A 17,413-nucleotide genomic window follows, 5' to 3' on the forward strand; every position below is an offset into this window, starting at 1 on the left:
ACATGGTAGTACAGTGGTACCTCAGGATGCGAACAGGATCCGTTCCGGAGCCCTGTTCGCATCCTAAACAGAACATAAGACGGGACTGGGTGGGTCGCGTTTCGCCACTTCTGCGTGACATGATTTTGACCGTCTGTGCGAGTGGCGAAACCCGGAAGTAATGCACTCTGTTACTGCCGGGTCGCCGCAGAGAGCAACGCGAAAATACTTATCCTGAAGCGTATTAATCCCGAGGTATGACTGTAATGGGGACGCGGGTGGCGCTGTGGGTTAAACCACAGAGCCTAGGACTTGCCGATCAAAAGGTCGGCGGTTTGAATCTCCGCAATGACGGGGTGAGCTCCCGTTGCTCGGTCCCTGCTCCTGCCAACCTAGCAGTTTGAAAGCACCTCAAAGTGCAAGTAGATCAATAGGTACCGCTCCGGCGGGAAGGTAAACGGCATTTCCGTGCGCTGCTCTGGTTCGCCAGAAGCGGCTTAGTCCTGCTGGCCACATGACCCGGAAGCTGTACGCCGGCTCCCTCGGCCAATAAAGCGAGATGAGCGCCGCAACCCCAGAGTTGGCCACGACTGGACCTAATGGTCAGGGGTCCCTTTACCTTTACTACGACTGTAATACTGGACAACCTTGAGTCAGGCGGCAACTGCTTGTGAGTCCTGTTCCTGCACTTTCATATATCCTCCGACATTTCTCTGATGAAAATAGGGACGGCTTACTCATTGCTATTTTTCTTGAAAAAGAGGTGCCAGAACTCACTATGAATGCCCTCCCTTGATCTGTTATAATGGCAGTGGTGCCCACCTGAGACGTGCCAGAACTGAAAAAGTGTTCTGGTCCTATTCCATATTAATAATTTTATTAGTTATACCCCACGCATCTGGCTGGGTTGCCCAGGGGCCAGCAGACTTTTTCAGCCGTGGGCCGGTCCACCGTCCCTCAGAGCATGTGGGGGGCCGGACTACATTTTTGGGAGGGAAATGAACGCATTCCTATGCCCCACAAATAACCCAGAGATGCATTTTAAATAAAAGCACAAGTTGTACTCATGTAAAAACACCAGGCAGGCCCCACAAATAACCCAGAGATGCATTTTAAATAAAAGGACACATTCTACTCCTGTAAAAACATGCTGATTCCCGGACTGTCCGCGGGCCGGATTTAGAAGGCGATTGGGCCGGATCCAGCCCCCGGGCCTTAGTTTGCCCACCCCTGCCCCAGCCACTCTGTGCAGCTTCCAACATACAGTGGATCCTCTGGATACGAATTTAATTTGTTCCTGGGGTCTGTGTGCACCCTGAAAAAATCTTAAATTCAAAATCCTTTATTAGGCATATCACACCTCACATTAACAAACAAACATCATATACAGACTGTATAAAATACGGGCTCAGCGAACACAATTTATCCCAGTCCTATTCTTAACTCCAAAAAATAAATCAATCTACATAAATAATATAATACAACACAGCAACATCACCTACCATTAAAAACCACTAAGTCTCTTTATCATGGCCCATTCTTTCTTCATGGACAGCACTTAAAAATTCAGCCGCTATTAAAGTAATTTGATCATCGCTGTCCGCCAGCAGGTCCTGAACAGTTGGTTGTGTAAAAAACTGTCTATTAAATTTTAGGGCCTCAAATAATTGTCTTCTGGCATAGCTGCCAAAATCACAGGAAAAGAATATATGCTCTAGAGTATCGGGTTCCTGTTTTCTGCATTTACAGAGACGCTCTGATTCTGGGATAGCTAAGTATCTTCCTCTCACTACCGCCGAGGGAAACATGTTAAATCTGGCCAACATAAACAGCCTACACGATTCATGTTTCTTCAGATTTGTCATGTATCCCTTTTGGAAATCTCTACACAAAGGGAGATTTAGGTGGATAGGAGAGCAGGTGCTGTGCTTTGCAACCTCAAGCATGGCGAGAACACTTTTCCCTGAAAAAATCTGTATCCAGATGCGCTGCTTCTGCGCACACACAAGCGGCGAAACCTGGAAAAATACTTCCGGGTTTGCTGCTTTTGCAACCCAAAGTTTATGTTACTCGAGAGTAACGTAACCCGAGTGTCTACTGCAGGGGTCAGTGTGGCAGGAACCCGCCCCCCCATCAGCAAACTTTTTCAGCAGGGGGCCGGTCCACTGTCCCTCGCACCTTGAGATGCATTTTAAATAAAAGGACACATTCTGCTCATGTAAAAACACGCTGATTCCCGGACCGTCCGCAGGCCGGATTGAGAAGGCGATTGGGCCGGATCTGGGCTTTAGTTTGCCTACCCATCAGGCATCACCATTGCTATACTCTGACACCTGCTAAAAATGGACCTACCCAGATATTTAGCAATCTGTACATTCAACTTTATCGTCAACACCCTACCTAGTAGTGAAAGATTCATTCTATTCCAAATTTGCAAATTTCTTTTATTATCTTCCCAAGTTTTTAAATATTATATTATATTATACTCAACCTTTCTTTCAATCTTTAAACCAGATACATCTTGTAATTTGTTTTACAGTACTCTCATCATTCATATTTTTAACCAAGAGTTTAGTTTAATCGTTATTGATCTGAAGACCTGCTATCTCGCCATTTTTTAAAAATCTCTTGTAATACTTTTGGGATTGACTCTATTGGTTCTTCTACAGATCTATGGTGGAAGTTTAAATCTGTTTTTAGCCTCCTGTCGTTTTATATTTTCAAAGGTCATGGTTGTTAATTTTTCCGCTTGATCATTTCGTACACCTGATGAAGCGGTGTAGAAAATGACAGGAAATATATATATAAAGCTGTCCAAAGAGAGGTCGGGCGATCATCTGTCAGGAATTCTTTATAGCTGAGATTCCTGCATAATTGCAAGGGGGGGTCAGACTAGATGGCCCTTGGGGTTCCCTCCGCCGCTTGTTAGAATCCTTCTGTCTTGAGAGTGAGCGACCGGCCCAAATTCACGCCTGCTAAGCTTTCTGGCTGAATGGGGATCTGAACCCCCTTCTCTCCTAGATCCTATTCTGACACTGTCACACCGATTCAAATCCATTGCTTCGGGTCGTGCCCTCTGGATCTGGGTTCGAGTTCTGCCCCAGAGCTCTCTTTGTGCCAAAAGATGGCGCAGCTCATTGGACTAACCAGCCCCTTTCTGCCCTCAGAGGCGAGGAAAGCGCTGGAACGGAAGGCTGAGGTTGTCACCATGACCATCGAAGGTGCCGTCTCCAGGGCGGAGAACCGTACCACCTCCAGGACTGGGGAACTCACTGCCACTACATCGAGAGCTGCCCCCGGAAAAGGTGCTTGTGCAAATGTGACTCTGGAACTTGTAGTCTCAGAGTTTGGGATATTCTTCTTCTTCGGCGGTCACTCATAGCCGAGTAAGATGGTCTTCCATAAACAAGGTTTTAACAGTGAGTCCGTAAGTGACTGTGGAGGCCAATTCTGGATCCACACGTCCTTCCACAGTGGGGACATTGGTTTCCGGGCGGGAGTTGATCACGGTGTGGATTTGCCAAGTGTGCCTTCCTCTTAGCGCGTTTCTCCCTTGCGTCCTGAGTTCGAGTGTCTTCAAAGCCCAGGACACTTTTAGTAAAGGCTGTTCTCCAACTGGAGCACTCGCAGGCCAGTGTTTCCCAGTTGTCGGTGTTTATACTATATTTTTAAAGATTTGCCTTGAGACGGTCTTTAAACCTCTTTTGTTGACCACCAGCATTATGCTTTCCATTTCTAAGTTCAGAATAGAGTAGTTGCTTTGGAAGGCGATCGTCAGGCATCCACACAGCATGACCAGTCCAGCGAAGTTGATGTTGAAGAATCATGGCTCCAACACTGGGGACCTTTGCTTTTTTCCAGTACAGTGGTACCTTGGGTTAAGAACTTAATTCATTCCGGAGGTCCGTTCTTAACCTGAAACTGTTCTTAACCTGAAGCACCACTTTAGCTAATGGGGCCTCCTGCTGCTGCCGTGCCAACGGAGCACGATTTCTGTTCTCATTCTGAAGCAAAGTTCTTAACCCGAGGTAGTATTTCTGGGTTAGCGGAGTCTGTAACCTGAAGCGTATGTAACCTGAAGCGTCTGTAACCTGAGGTACCACTGTAGTAAGGTAAAGGTAAAGGGACCCCTGACCATTAGGTCCAGTTTGGGCCGACTCTGGGGTTGCAGCGCTCATCTCGCTTTATTGGCTGAGGGAGCCAGGGTACAGCTTCCGGGTCATGTGACCAGCATGACTAAGCCGCTTCTGGCGAACCAGAGAAGCGCACGGAAACGCCGTTTACCTTCCCGCTGGAGTGGTACCTATTTATCTACTTGCACTTTGACGTGCTTTCGAACTGCTAGGTTGGCAGGAGCAGGGACTGAGCAACGGGAGCTCACCCCATCGCGGGGATTCGAACTGCTGACCTTCTGATAGGCAAGTCCTAGGCTCTATGGTTTAACCCACAGAGCCACCCGCATCCTTTTCCAGTAGTAGACTAGCATTAATTCACCTGTCTTCCCAGGTGAACTTTGGGGTGTACCTGACCTGGCAGCCCCATCTGCTAGTAGCGGGTAGTCTCATAAGCCGATGTGTTAACGTTGCGGCACAGCTTTTGTCTCCAACGCCTCTCATTCCTTGCCCCCTCTCTCGCTCCAGGGTGGAGCCCCACCTTCCAGTTCATTGCCATGATTGTGATCGTCACCGAAGCCACCTTCCTGGTCATCCTTGCGGCCATGTACCTGCCCTTCAGACGCACTGGCCATCCATGTTCTTCAGCTCAGCACGACATCGAACGTTTTTAAGCATCTTCCATGCAAACTGTTACCAAATAAAGCACTTTAAAGAAACACACGTACGCAGCACCCTTTTGCAGTCTCTGCTCATTTCTAGGATTTGGGAGAAGTTCATGGCTCTGTCCTGCGCTCAGTGTTCAAGGTCTTTATAAAATTCCTTGGGTGAAAGAGTTTAGCAGGTGCTCATTCAATTTTCAGATCACACCAAACTGGGAGGGGTAGCTAACGCCACAGAAGACAGAATTGAGATTCAGGGTGGCCTCAACAGATCGGAGGGACAAAACCAGGGCGCTTTTCCCAGCGGGAAACTGTTGTAAACAAAAATTGCCCTTTTCCCTTATGGGGTATCCAAGAGCCCATATAGAGTCCTTACATAGGTTCCCTATTGATAGGAGAAGATAACAGAGGCCAACCAGAGAATATTGAGAAGCAAAGCAGCTAGTAAGCCTGATCTTTACTGATCTGTTGCAACAGGGTCTCCCCTCACCCGCAGGAAAGGAGGAGGACCCAGAACAAAGGTGTGCCCGTCCTTATATAGACATTTTAAATTCCCTGCCCTGGAGTCCAAGACCACCCCCAGAAACATCATACATACATCACAGAAGGGGTGTAACCTAAGACCACCCCCCAGATACATCATACCTACATCACAGAAAAGGCGGTCTACAACAGAAATTTGAGTGCCTTGTTTATCTCCTGTCTGGCAGGTTATCTGTTAATGCTTACTTGATTGGATTCCCAGGTAGCCTGGCCAGTCTTTTGTAATGATAAATACTTAGTTCCTGAGCCAGGTCACGGGCTCACCCTATTCATACACAGACATACCCTTAAGAAAGGATTTGTGCACAAAAAGACAATGGGGAGGCTTTTCCACTTTGACCTTGCAGAGAAAACATTTGGTCAGTTTGGGAATAAAAAATGGTTCCAGGTCGGTCTTCCTGTGCTGATCTATGTATGTGCTTGGTTGGTACGCTTATGAACGTTACCATATATCTAAGACCATAAAATTCCTATCACATTATAAAATTCCTTGGGTGAAAGAGTTTAACAGGTGCTCATTCAATTTGCAGATCACACCAAACTGGGAGGGGTAGCTAACGCCGCAGAAGACAGAATTGAGATTCAGGGTGGCCTCAACAGATCGGAGGACTGGGACAAAACCAGGGCTTTTTTCCCAGCGGGACGCCATCGCCATTACAAGAGAACAGGACAGGCGTTTATGCTGAGTTCCGGAACCTCTTTTACTTGAAAAATACCACTGGCCAAAACTACCGAGATGAATTTCAATAGGGACAAATGTCAGGTTCTGCACTTAAGCAGAAACAACCAGGTGCACAAATATAGGATTGTGGGGTGGGGCACAGGGCCAGATTTAGTTTTGATGAGGCCCTGAGCTACTGAAGGCAATGGGGCCCTTTATATGTCCAGCTGTCCTTTGTCAACAACAAATTGTCACTGTTTATTGGGTTGAATATATGCTCTATGGTAGTTGATGGACCTCATATGCCATTCGCACATAACAAAACATGAATTTTATCAAAATAATTGTTGAAATGAAATGCAAGCAGTCCATGCAGAATGTAGGCACCCTATATATAGAAAGGAGTAAACCAGTGATATTTTAGGGAGCAGGCTAGCAGGCGGGGACCATGACTTACATCATAGGAGCCCACACAACACGAAACACTGCTGCTGTATGTAGGTTTTGTTTGTTTTTTATCTTATATTTTGGAAATTTGCATCCAGTTTTTTCCCCTTACTTTTGGGGGGGGCCCAAGAGAGTGGGGGCCTAAGCTATAGCTTGTTTAGCTTATACTTAAATCCAGCACTGGGGGGGGGTGATGCCGAACTTTTCTATTTACAACAGTGGGGGGCACTTGGCTTGCCAGCAATGCATGTGAAAAAGATTGAGGGGTCTTGGGTTTGTAACCACTAGGAGAATTGTATCTCTGTGTGTGGAATAGGGACCTTCTAACCAACCACGGGAGTCCCATGGACTACAAGAAGATCAAACCTCTCCATTCTGAAGGAAATCAGCCCTGAGTGCTCACTGGAAGGACAGATCCTGAAGCTGAGGCTCCAAGACTTTGGCCACCTCATCAGAAGAGAAGACTCCTGGACAAGACCCTGATGCTGGGAAAGATGGGAGGGCACAAGGAGAAGGGGACGACGGAGGACGAGATGGTGGGACAGTGTTCTTGAAGCGACCAGCATGAGTTTGACCAAACTGCGGGAGGCAGTGGAAGACAGGAGGGCCTGGCGTGCTCTGGTCCAGGGGGTCACGAAGAGGCGGACACGACTAAACGACTCAACAACAAACCAACCACGGCTCCCAGGACTCTTAGAGTGGAATCATAGCACTTTAAATGTACGAACGTGGCCTGAAAAACAACTTCCAAGAAGTAAGAAGATGCTGTCCTAAGCCTTCTTAACCACTTCCTCTTCACGGAGTCAGCTTTATTCAGAAAATAATAGAATCGCAAACCAGTTTACGAGCAAGAGGAGGGGAACAGCAGCGTCAAAGACTTCCGCCCAAGTTATGAAAAAGTAAGGCAGTCAAAGCGACTTGCTGCCACACGTCACCCACTTGGCCATGACTGTTGCTATTTTCAATCCTACGCCAGCAAATTCAGGTTTTGCCATCGTGGTGGATTGGCAGGTCTCGTGCAACAAACCTGGACCATTGTGCAATAAGGAAATTGCTTCCCTTTCCAGGATTTTCGCTTTCATCTCCACGAACAGTACGGAACGGATCAGGGCCGGCGGTCACTCCTTCCTACCCTTGCTTTGGTGTAAGGTATTAAGCGCAGACCAGTTCCTCACACACTGGGGAAGATGGTGAAGGAGGTGAGGACAGGTGACCCCACCTAGGCCCGAAGTCACCGCCCCTAAAGCAGGCTCAAAGCTTCTCAAAGCTTTTCATTTTCTCAGCTAAAAGGCATTAGCTAAGCATCTGCTCATTTGCTCTGCTGTTGCAAGGCAAACCGTTACTTTTATCAGCACAAAAAGGCTTCAAAAAGCTAATGAATAGACTCTGTCAGAGCAAGCCTGAGAACTGACTCTTATCTCACTCTAGTTGCAACATCTTTGGACATGCTGAACTACTCTCATTCCCCCTTTCCTGGTGTTACCGGAAAAATCCGAGGGCTCCCTTGGACAAAAAGTAAAGACACCAACCAGGATAACTTGGAGCAAAACAGCAGCCTGTAGGCTTGGCCTTTATTGAACTGTTGCAACAGGGTGTTCCCCTCGCAAGAGAGAGGAAAGACCCCAAAAAATAGTGTGCAAGGTCTTATAAAAACTTTTTGAAATTCCCCTCCTCTAGGTCAAGCCCACCCCCAGAAACATCATGCATACATTACAGAAAGGAGGGGTTGAGGGAGGAGTTGGTGGTAACCTGAGTGTCTTGTCTCCTGGCTGGTTCCTCCTTTCCCCCCTCCCCATGAGTCACTTCCAGGAGACAAAGGGGAGTTTGCAGTTTCCTGCCCCCAGAGGGAAGATCTGATCATTGTCCTTTGTTTCAGTCCATGCTGAATCCACTCCCATATGCAAGTTCTTTGTGATCTTGATTGTCTTCTGTCTGGGATCATCAGGGTTGGCATAGCAACTGGGCAGGGCTCCTGTGGATGTGCTGAGATGGTGAAGGGATTATGGCTGACCAGGACCAAGCCACCCCCCTTTGATAGTTCTTGTCATATGGAGTAAAATAAAATGGAACAGTGCAAATCCAATGTATGGTTGATTTTCTATGAATTTATAACAGAAATGTGGCGTATGTAGTGTGTGAGTGTGTGTGTGTGTGTGTGAAGTTTGTACAAACAGAATGATTGGGGTGGGGGGGTTCCTGCTACACTGGGAAGGGTGCCAAGAGTCCACAATAGTCCCAAGACAGCTTTCTGTACATGCTCAGGTGAACTCAACGCAGGACTCCTGAGGGAGGAGAAAGGGGAGGGAACTAGAAGGGGAATATATACTCTGTGCACATGACTGTGAACTCGTGCATGTTTTTGTGAACTATCACACTTGCTCCTTCTACCAGTTCATGGATGGTAGAAATAAAAGCTTTTTCTCCGAAACTATTCCTTGAGTGTCTGTTGACTCCCATCTCCCTTTCCCGGGCGCAATATTTTTCCCGCCCGAGGGCAAAGCCTCATAAGGCTACAATGGGAGTCTAAGCAAGCAGGAGGATTTGGGCTCTCCCACGCTAAATCTGTATTGGAAATGGTTTTTAAAATATGTTTTTGTTGTTTCATCACTTGTCACTTGCTGTCCTGGGACCAAGCAGGCAGGATATAAATATAGGAAACAAATAACTGCAGGCTCTATAATGACCCTCATTTTGTGGGTCAGGAGCAGGCACCTGATGAAACAGTTTTCATGAGGAATGCCAAACAGCCTGCCATTGGGTGTGTTATTCTCAACACCAAAGAGGGGTCACTACAATTTTAATTAAGCCTTTGACGTAATGATCACAGTCTGTATCCTTTTTCTTCCCTCACAGCTTACCATTTTCTCCTTTTGGGGGGTCTGCTCTGATTCCTCCTCCCCTCTCCCAATTAACCTCCGTCTCTAGGGCTTAGTGGTGGGAGTTAAGCAATACCCAACCTCATCCCAGGAGGCAGAGGTCATAGCACTGCCCAGAGCACTATGACTGCTGGGTGCAAAATAGACATCTACATAGATGAGGATGAGGGAATAAACACTTTGGTGGGCTGCCCCATGGCATCCCTTGGGACTGCCCTTAGGTCTCAGGTTTGGGCCCTGATATCTCAGGGTCTGGATGCTCCTGAACCAGCAACCTTCTCTCCACCTCATTCATTTCAAGCTTGCAAGCTCCGTCACAGCGCAAACCTGGAAATGGTACCACAGACTATGAGATGTCTGCCCCTCTCCCAATTAACTTCCGTCTCCAGGGCTCAGCGATGGGAAGGGAGCGCAGAGGAAGAAACAAACACACAAACAACATATGTATGTGCACCCGCCCTGTGTATTTTGATTGTTTATTTTGTTTTGACATCTCAAAATTAGAGGTTTTAATGAGGGTGAAAGAGGAGAGCGCAAAATATGGTCTGAAGCTCAACATCAAAAAAACGAAGATCATGGTCACTGGGCCCATCGCCTCCTGGCAAATAGAAGGGGAAGAAATGGAGGCAGTGAGAGATTTCACTTTCTTGGGCTCCATGATCACTGCAGATGGTGACAGCAGCCACGAAATTAAAAGACGTCTGCTTCTTGGGAGAAAAGCGATGACCAACCTAGACAGCATCTGAAGAAGCAGAGACATCACCTTGCCAACAAAGGTCCGTATGGTTAAAGCTATGGTTGCCCCAGTAGTGATGTATGGAAGTGAGAGCTGGACCATAAAGAAGGCTGATCGCCAAAGAATGGATGCTTTTGAATTCTGTTGCTGGAGGAGACTCTTGAGAGTCCCACGGACTGCAAGAAGATCAAACCTCTCCATTCTGAAGGAAATCAGCCCTGAGTGCTCACTGGAAGGACAGATCCTGAAGCTGAGGCTCCAAGACTTTGGCCACCTCATGAGAAGAGAAGACTCCCTGGAAAAGACCCTGATGTTGGGGAAGATGGAGGGCGCAAGGAGAAGGGGAGGACGGAGGACGAGATGGTGGGACAGTGTTCTCGAAGCTACCAGCATGAGTCTGACCAAACTGCGGGAGGCAGTGGAAGACAGGAGGGCCTGGCGTGCTCTGGTCCAGGGGGTCACAAAGAGGCGGACACGACTAAATGACTCAACAACACGTCCTGTACACAATGGCCAGTTCTCTGGCAACAACATTGCCAGGGGCCACCCCTGGGTCTCCAAGTCTTTCCCCCCAAAGAATTCTGGGAACTGTAGTTCACCCCACCCAGCACCCCTAACTTTTTTATGCTGTGAACCCTAACCCTGAGATCCTTAGCTAAAAGGCGGTATACAAATGTAATTAATAATATGTAATAGTTTCCACAGGCTTCTGGACTACAATTCCCGACAGCCCCTGCCAGCGCAGGTGCACTTGGCTCCCAGGGGCTGACGGGAGTTGTAGTCCGAAAAGCACCTGGGGGAAGCCCTTGGTTCTGGAATACTAGATATTGTCTCCGTATGTGGGATTGTTACGCTCCTGTCGCATTGATATTTATATTTTTTCTTTCTTTTAGGGGCCCCCGTTCTCCAGACGCTGATGGACTACAGTTCCCGTCGGCCTCAGCGGCAAGCCGCGAGGGATGACGGGAGTCGTAGTCCGACAGCGCCCGACGGGGCCGCCGCCTCAGGATTTAGGGCAGCGGCGACGTGCAAAGAAGGCGACGCTGCTGGGACTCCGCCACCCCTCCGTCAAGTAACCGTTATGCCAGGACTGAGGCAGAAATGCCCGGATGCTGGGGCGTGCGTCGTGACGTCACTCGGCAAGGAGAGGTGACGCAGCGTTGCCCCGCCCCGACCTCCTCCGTCGGCGTGGCCCCGCCCCGACGCCGGCTGATGACGCCTTTGGGCGGCGCCGGCAGCCGCGGCGGCTCCTGAGGGAAGGAGGCGGCGGCGGCGCTGGGAGGCGAGGCGTGAGAGAGAGGCCTCTGCCGCGTCCCGCGCCTCTCTCCCCGCTGCGGGACAAGGTGAGGCGCCCCCGCGCGCGCTGAGGGGCCGGGTCCCGTCCCTGGGCCTCCCCGGCCTCCCTCACCGCGGGACCCTCCGCTCCTCGACCCCCAACCCTCCTTTCCCGTCGTCCTCTGCGGCTGCCCCCCTCGCCCCACACCTCGCCCAGGTTAACCCACCCGGTTATCTCCCCGGCCACGCCCCCTCCCCCCCTTTGTATTGGGCTCCCCCCACAAACGCTGCCCAGCCACGCCCCCTCCCCACCCCCCACCCCATGGGGTCTCCTGGGGACTCTTCTTCCAGCACCGTGAGAGGTGCACCTAGATTCCCTTGCAGGCAGGAGGTCCCTGCCAGACTCGCCCCCTTCTTAAAGGGCTGAGGGAGGTCAGGGTGCAGGACTGGGCGAGGGGTGGGGGTGGCAGGGCCACTTGGCCTGTTTGGGTCTGGAGAAGAAATATATGTGTGTGTATGTGTATGGGATGCGGAATCATAGAGTTGGAAGAGACCACAAGGGCCATCGAGTTAAACCACAGAGCCTAGGACTTGCCGATCAGAAGGTCGGCGGTTCGAATCCCCGCGACGGGGTGAGCTCCCGTTGCTCGGTCCCAGCTCCTGCCAACCAAGCAGTTTGAAAGCACGTCAAAGTGCAAGTAGATAAATAGGTACCACTCTGGCGGGAAGGTAAATGGTGTTTCCGTGCGCTGCTCTGGTTCGCCACAAGCGGCTTAGTCCTGCTGGCCACGTGACCCAGAAGCTGTACGCCGGCTCCCTCGGCCAGTAAAGTGAGATGAGCGCCACAACCCCAGAGTCGGCCACGATGGAACCTAATGGTCAGGGGTCCCTTTATCTTTACATACGTACATGCGTACATATATATATATATAGTGGTACCTTGGGTTAACTGCTTAATTCGTTCCGGAGATCCGTTCTTAGCCTGAAACTGTTCTTAACCTGAAGCACCACTTTAGCTAGTGGGGCCTCCTGCTGCTGCTGCGCCGCTGGAGCACGATTTCTGTTCTCATCCTGAAGCAAAGTTCTTAACCTGAAGCACTATTTCTGGGTTAGCGGAGTCTGTAACCTGAAGCGTATGTAACCCGAGGTACCACTGTATATATATCTGCTTGCTGCTCAGTGAAGGGGAAGAGGGCATGGCGGGGCAGTGGTTAGAGCACCTGCTCTGCACGCATTGCAGGGGGTTGGGCTGGATGACCCTGGGGGTCCGTTCCAAGTCTACCATTCTGTGGTTCCATGCAGGAGGTCCTGGGTTCAGCCACCAGCGGCGTCTCCAGGTAAGAGGAGGAAGGCGCCTCCGGGAGGGGAGGACCATGTTGATGGCAGGAGGGCTACTGCTTCGGCTCCATAGTCGGAGGCCGCGATGCTTCTGAATGCCAGTTTCTGGAAACTGCTGTAGGGGAGAAGGGTGCCACTGCAGTTACATCCTGCTTACGGGTTTCTCATCTGGTCGGCCGCTGTGAGAACAGGATCCTGGGCTAGGTGATCCAGCAGGCGTTTCTTCCATTCTTAGGAAACCCTGGAGAGTTCCTGTGTGTTGTTGTGCCAAAATGCACACCTCTGGAGGGAAAGGGAATTGGCTTGGGGGTAGTGCATGTGTGAAGGTCCCAGGTTTGATCCCCAGCGGCATCTCTTGGTAAGGCTGGGAGAGGCTCCTGCCTGAAATGATGGAATGCCACTGCTACCAGTCAAGAGTTCTGAGTTGGATGAAGCCCCCCCAAAGGTCTGAGTTGTGCCCTTTACTACCTTCTAGTTGGGACCACAGTAGGACAGCAGGTCCTTTGCATTCAGAAAACTTGGTGTCTTAAGCACCTGCAGGTAAAGGACTCTCAGGTGGCCGGATGTCTCTGCCATAGCAAGGCACTGTCAGTCAAAGTAAATGGCAAGACGGTGCGATTTGGTTTCCTCTCCCCTTTGCACTTTGCCCTCCCAGCCTTATTCCCATACTGAAAGCCAGTATAGGAGAGAGAGAGATGGAGTTACACTCTCCTATACAGTGGTACGGGATGCGGGTGGCGCTGTGGGTTAAACCACAGAGCCTAGGGCTTGCCGATCAGAAGGTCGGCGGTTCGAATCCCCGCGACGGGGTGAGCTCCTGTTGCTCGGTCCCTGCTCCTGCCAACCTAGCAGTTCGAAAGCACGTCAAAGTGCAAGTAGATAAATAGGTACTGCTCCGGCGGGAAGGTAAACGGCGTTTCCGTGCACTGCTCTGGTTTGCCAGAAGCGGCTTAGTCCTGCTGGCCACATGACCTGGAAGCTGGACGCCGGCTCCCTCGGCCAGTAAAGCGAGATGAGCTCTGCAACCCCAGTCGGTCACGACTGGATCTAATGGTCAGGGGTACCTTTACCTTTATACAGTGGTACCTCGGGTTAAGTACTTAATTCGTTCCAGAGGTCCGTACTTAACTTGAAACTGTTCCTAACCTGAAGCACCACTTTATCTAATGGGGCCTCCTGCTGCCGCCGCGCCGCCAGAGCACGATTTCTGTTCTCATCCTGAAGCAAAGTTCTTAACCTGAAGCATTATTTCTGGGTAAGCGGAGTCTGTAACCTGAAGCGTATGTAACCACTGTACTGGCTTTTGCAGAAAACTGAGGGTTTGACACTAACCTCAGTTTCCCGAGTTACACTTCACTCGGCAAACTGAGGTTTGTGTCAAACCCTCAGTTTTCTGCGATGTCCTCTTGAACCTGCATTCTTCTACCCCCTTTGCGTGGCATAAGAAGCACCTGTTAAATCAGGCCAAAGAGGACCATATCTAGTTCAGCATCCTCATAGCGGCTAACCAGATGTCTGTGGAAAACCCAAAAGAAGGACCCAAGCATCAGAGCACACTCTCCTCCAATGGTTTCCAGCAGCTGGCATTCAGAAGGAGACAGGGCAGAGAGATCATGGCTACTAGCCATCCATATCTCTCTCCTCCTCCATGAATTTGTCCAGTCCTCTTTGAAAGCCATCTAGGTTTGTGGCCATCAATGCCTCCTGCGGGAGCAGGTGCCATAGTTTAAGTATGAGCTGTGTGAAGAAGTCCTTTGTTTTATCTGTCCTGTAACTAAGTGAATAATGAGGTAGTGGCCCTCTTGCCTGAGGCTTGGGGGGGCAGGGGGAGGTTGGCATTCATTGAGCCGGGAAGCCCATAAAAATTTTGATGCTAGCTCCTGCACGTTCAGATATTTCAGTTGAGCTTTCCAGCCCTGGTTTAGGGACCGTCTTGTTCAGCTCCCTCTTTGGCAGCGGAGTTTTCTGTCATGGGATGTAACACCCACACTGAGTGAAGCCAGCCAGATATAATGAGCAAGCAGTCCGGTTGGCAGGGGAATGCCAGGCCATCTCAGGTGTGTGGAAAGCTTTTCCCCTAATCTGCCTGAAACTTGCGAGACTAGTTTAAAGGGAGCCAGGAATCAGTATTGGGAACTGTGTGCAGAAGAAGAAAAATGGAGGAACAGATTCCCAAACGGTGGCTCAAACTTCAGTCACATTTTACAGATAGCTTTGTGCAAATATCTTCAGGGGCAAACGTTCTCCCTTGCTTTGAAAGGGAAGAAAAAGGGCATTGAGTTATCTGAACTTTTCATTATTTATTGCATTTATATACAAACTTTCTAAGTAGCTCAAGGTAGCATATATTGTTCTCCCCATCCCAGTTGGATCATTGCAACAACCTTGTGAGGGAGGTTAGGCTGAGAGGCAGCCACTTCCCCAAAGTCACCCTGTGAGAGCTTCATGGCTGAGTGGGAATTCGAACCCTGGTCCTTCCCACCTCCTAGTCTTGACACTCTTGACGGCTACACCACACTGGCTCTCAAAACATAACTGCCAGCATACACCGAGGGTGGGATTTGAACCCATGCTCTCAGAGCCTAGTCCACTGCCTTAACCACTGAGCCACCATGTGTGCAGAAAGGGTAGTCTTGGAGGTACGCAGTCCAGCTTCCGACATGCTTTGGTGTTTGTGGTTTTCTTAAATACATTAAAGCACTGTCTGGTCTTCATGGATGCAAAGATATTTGGAAAGGTTGCTTGAAGGCAAGCAGGGAGGGCCAGGCAGGAACTGGGTCTTACGTCCACCTAAGTGTTTCTGCGTTCTGTACAACGTCTCCTTCACCTGCCTGTGCCTGATACTAGTCGTTCACACTCTGCTAAACAAGCAGCCATCTCCATAATAATAATAATTTATTATTTGTACCCTGCCCATCTGGCTGGGTTTCCCCAGCCACTCTGGGCGGCTTCCACAAATACCCAAAATACACTAATATTTCATACATTAAAAACTTCCCTGAGCAGGGCTGCCTTAAGATGTCTTCTGAATGTCAGGTAGTTGTTTATCTCTTTGACATCTGGTGGGAGGGCGTTCCACAGGTCGGGTGCCACTACCGAGAAGGCCCTCTGCCTGGTTCTCTGTAGCTTTGCTTCTCAGAATGAGGGGACTGGCAGAAGGCCCTTGGCGCTGGACCTCAGCGTCCGGGCAGAACAATAGGGGTGGAGACGCTCCTTCAGGTATACTGGTATCTCCATGCGTCCTGTTGCCTCAGTTTTCACAATGCGGAAGCCCCTTCTAATTAATTTTATAATGAATGATTTTAGAGTGTTGTTTGTGTTGTACTTTTGTATTGTTTTATTGTTGTTAGCCGCCCTGAGCCCGGCTTCGGCTGGGGAGGGCGGGATATAAATAAAATTTATTATTATTATTATTCTACTCTTCTCCCATGACCGTAACGCAGCTCTTCCTTTCTCTCTCTCTCTTCCCCCGCAGCCGCGTCGGCACCATGAAGGAAATGTTTCAAGACGAGAAGTATTGGGGGGGCCCGTCCCCCAGCCTCCGCGACCCCACGGGGCACCGGGACAAGCTGTGCCGCCCCTCCCAGGAGTGGGGTGAGCCGGAGCGCAAGCACGGCGGCTGCTTCGAGGGGAACCGGCGCCTGGCCTACGCGAAGAAGCAGCCCCTGGGCTTCAGCCCCTCGTCCTCCGCCAGCGAGGAGGAAGAAGGGAGGTGGGACCTCCCCTGCATGTCTGGCTGGGAGGTGGCCGGCGTGGGCCCCTCCCACCCGGCCCAGAGCAAAGCCGGCAGGGCGAAGGTCCCCCGGAGCGGGGGCCGGGCCTGGCCCTTCGACGTGGCCGCGGGGTCCGGCTCCCGGAGGCGCCCGCAGCTCCTGGGGGCGCCGAGGTCGCGCTGCTTCCGCCGCCAGCGCCGGCGTGCCCTGCGGGCCTTCCGCATGCTCCTCTACGCCAAGAGCTCCTCCCTGGCTTTCCATTGGAAGCTGTGGGGCAAGATGGCCTCCCGGGGGCGCCGGCGGGGAGGGGGAGCAGTGGGGGCGAAGCGGGCCCGGTCGTCCCTGTCCCTCTCGCCCGGCTCCCAGCCCGACGACGACCACCTCCCGCTCTACAAGAAGAGCTGTCCCTTGCGGGGGGAGGACTGCCGGGGCGGGGCCAAGCGCAGGCCCCGCCCCGCCCGCTTCAAGCCCCGCCCTCCCGAGCCCCACCTGGACTACGACTTGGACGGGGATTTCCCTGCCTCGTCCTCTCCTCCGGCCTCTTCTCGCCTCAGCCTGCTGGGGGCCCTGATGGACGACGCCTCGCCCTACCCTCAGTACGTGGAGCTGCAGAGGGTCAGCTTCGACAAAGACCCCGGAGCCGCCGAGCTGGAGGAGGAAGCCGCCGGCCTGCTCAAGTACCCTGGCGGAGGAGCCCACGCCTCCCCCAGGACTAGAAAGGGCGGAGAGGCGGAGCACAGCCTGGATGGAGACGGAGGTAAAGCTCACCTTTAACCGCTGCCCTTCGACCCCTCCTGGCGTTTGTGGTGGCTAGCTAATAGCTAGCGCTGTGTGGATTATGTGTAGCGTGCTGCGTTTCTTGTTTATTTGTGTATTTATTTGGCATGTCGGCACCCCGCTCCACAGCCAAAAAAGGCTCCCAGAGCAGTTTACGCACAATCAGAACGAGTCCATCCCTACCCTCAGGCTTATACTCTTAACAATAAAACACCACAACACGGCACACAAGGAAAGGGGGCAGGGAGGGAAGAGGAAAATAAAAGCTGATTTCCCATTTCCAAACAGTTGTTC

General features: G+C 50.9%; 1 protein-coding gene across 1 annotated transcript in view; it reads left to right on the top strand.

Moving 5' to 3' along the window:
• The first annotated feature begins 11,213 nt into the window (after positions 1 to 11,213).
• The window catches only part of SENP3 (SUMO specific peptidase 3), a 36,123-nt gene continuing 29,923 nt past the window's right edge, over positions 11,214 to 17,413 (top strand). The window contains exons 1-2 of the mRNA XM_053362214.1: positions 11,214 to 11,359; positions 16,105 to 17,099. Coding sequence (XP_053218189.1) covers positions 16,118 to 17,099 — 982 coding nt within the window. The 5' untranslated portion in view covers positions 11,214 to 11,359; positions 16,105 to 16,117. The remainder of the gene's footprint in view (positions 11,360 to 16,104; positions 17,100 to 17,413) is intronic.

The sequence above is a fragment of the Podarcis raffonei genome, chromosome 13 (assembly GCF_027172205.1).
Source record: "Podarcis raffonei isolate rPodRaf1 chromosome 13, rPodRaf1.pri, whole genome shotgun sequence".
In the NCBI taxonomy this organism is placed as follows: Eukaryota; Metazoa; Chordata; class Lepidosauria; order Squamata; family Lacertidae; genus Podarcis; species Podarcis raffonei.